General features: G+C 51.0%; 1 protein-coding gene across 2 annotated transcripts in view; it reads left to right on the forward strand.

Annotated features, from left to right (window-relative positions):
- Window positions 1-1,234: 1,234 nt before the first annotated feature.
- Window positions 1,235-1,603, forward strand: part of TMEM101 (transmembrane protein 101) — a 3,813-nt gene continuing 3,444 nt past the window's right edge. For both annotated transcript variants that reach the window (XM_041465400.1, XM_041465401.1), the window contains exon 1: window positions 1,235-1,391. In XM_041465400.1, the coding sequence (XP_041321334.1) occupies window positions 1,255-1,391 (137 nt within the window). In that variant the 5' untranslated portion in view covers window positions 1,235-1,254. The remainder of the gene's footprint in view (window positions 1,392-1,603) is intronic.

Consider the following 1,603-nt stretch of genomic DNA (forward strand, 5'->3'; position numbering starts at 1 on the left):
GGGGGCCCCCCTTCTTTTTTTTTTTTTTTTTTTTTTTTTTTTTTTTTTTTTTTTTTTTTGGGGAATCTCAACCAATTCCAAACTTTAGACTTCAAAAACAAAACGAGAAAAGAGAATAATTTAAAGCTCCTCTCACGCATTACTTGACTAACAGACTTTGTTTTTTTCCGCCATGGTTTCTCCCTCCAGCCAGTCAGACTCTGTTAATTTTATTTTTTGGCCTTTTTTTCTGTTTTCCACCCAATTCCTGCCTCCCTTTTCCCCAAAAATCCCTCCAGAAAATAAAGCTAACGAGCTGACTGTGGTGGCTGACCCGGGACCCTCGTGACCAACGTGGTCTCGTTTTAATTTTGTTTGCACAGGGCAAGGCTTGAATTAGTCTTATTTTTCTTATCTTTAAATATATATATGAATATATATTAAAATGTTCTTTAAATATTTGTCTGCTTTAGGGTCGTGGCAAAAAATCCCTTTTAACACCCCCTCGGGAGCAGCCAGAACCTGGATTTGGGGTTTTCCCCCCAATTCCTTTATGTTTTTAAATTTTTTTTCCCCTTTTCCATTTAATTTTAAATTTCTTCTTTAATTTTAATTTTTTTTTGCCACGATCCTCCCCCTCCCCATTTTGTTTCTTTCCTTTTTTTTTTTTTTTTAATTAAAAAAAAAAAAAAAGCAGATCAAACTCAAAACAATTCAAGCCCTGCCTTTAGGAAAATTAAAGATTAAAAAAAAATTAAAAAAAAAAGAAAAAAAAAAGGAAAATTTTTTAGTCTTGTTTAGCAAAAAACAATAAAAACCCGAAATTTTTTTAACCATCACCGCAGTCTGTGGGGGCTCAATGGGGGCGTGGCCTCGCGAGGGGCGTGGCTAACATGAGTGGGCGTGGTTTGGGTGGGCTTTGTTACTCCTTTATTATGGGGCGTGGCTTCGGCGGGGGGCGTGGCCTGGCGCGGCATTTTCAATGAATGTTCGTTTGATTGACGGGGCGCGGTTTAGGCCATGGCGGGGTTTTTGGGGGGAAGGCGCGGCCCAGGGCGGGCTGGAGGCTCCATGGGCGCGGCTGTTCCGGAGCGGGGCCGCGGTTTTGGGGCAGGAGCCGCCATTGAACGGAGGGGCGCGGCCTGAGGGTCATGAGGGCTCTCCAATTAAAGAGGCGTGGTTTGTACCAGGGGGCGTGGTTTTCCCCTTGCGGGGCGCTGATTGGCCCGCGAGGCGGCTCTTCCTGCGCGGCATTTCCGGCGGGACGGCCCGGTGATGGCGGCGGGCCGCGGGTGGAGGCGGCGGGCGCTGCGCCTGCTGACGGCGGGCGGCGGCGTCCTGCTCACCCGCTTCCCCTTTTGGCACTGCTTCAGCGGGCTCCTGCTGTGCGCCGAGCGCGCCGACCTGCGCCGGTGCGCCTGGGGGTGCTCGTGGGGAGCCTGGGGCTGGGAAGGGCCTGCGGGTGGTTGTGAGGGCAGCGGCGGGTGTGAGGCTGGGCTGGCGGCCATCTGTGAGAGCCTGGGGGGCTTGTGGGGCCGGAGGGTCAGTGGGGGATGTGGGGTCTGGGGGAGTGTCAGGGGTGCAGAGGCTGCTGCAGGGCCCTGAGGGCTGGGGGTTGGCCCTG

Source organism: Pyrgilauda ruficollis, unplaced genomic scaffold (genome assembly GCF_017590135.1).
Source record: "Pyrgilauda ruficollis isolate IOZ18807 unplaced genomic scaffold, ASM1759013v1 scaffold189, whole genome shotgun sequence".
Taxonomy (NCBI): Eukaryota; Metazoa; Chordata; class Aves; order Passeriformes; family Passeridae; genus Pyrgilauda; species Pyrgilauda ruficollis.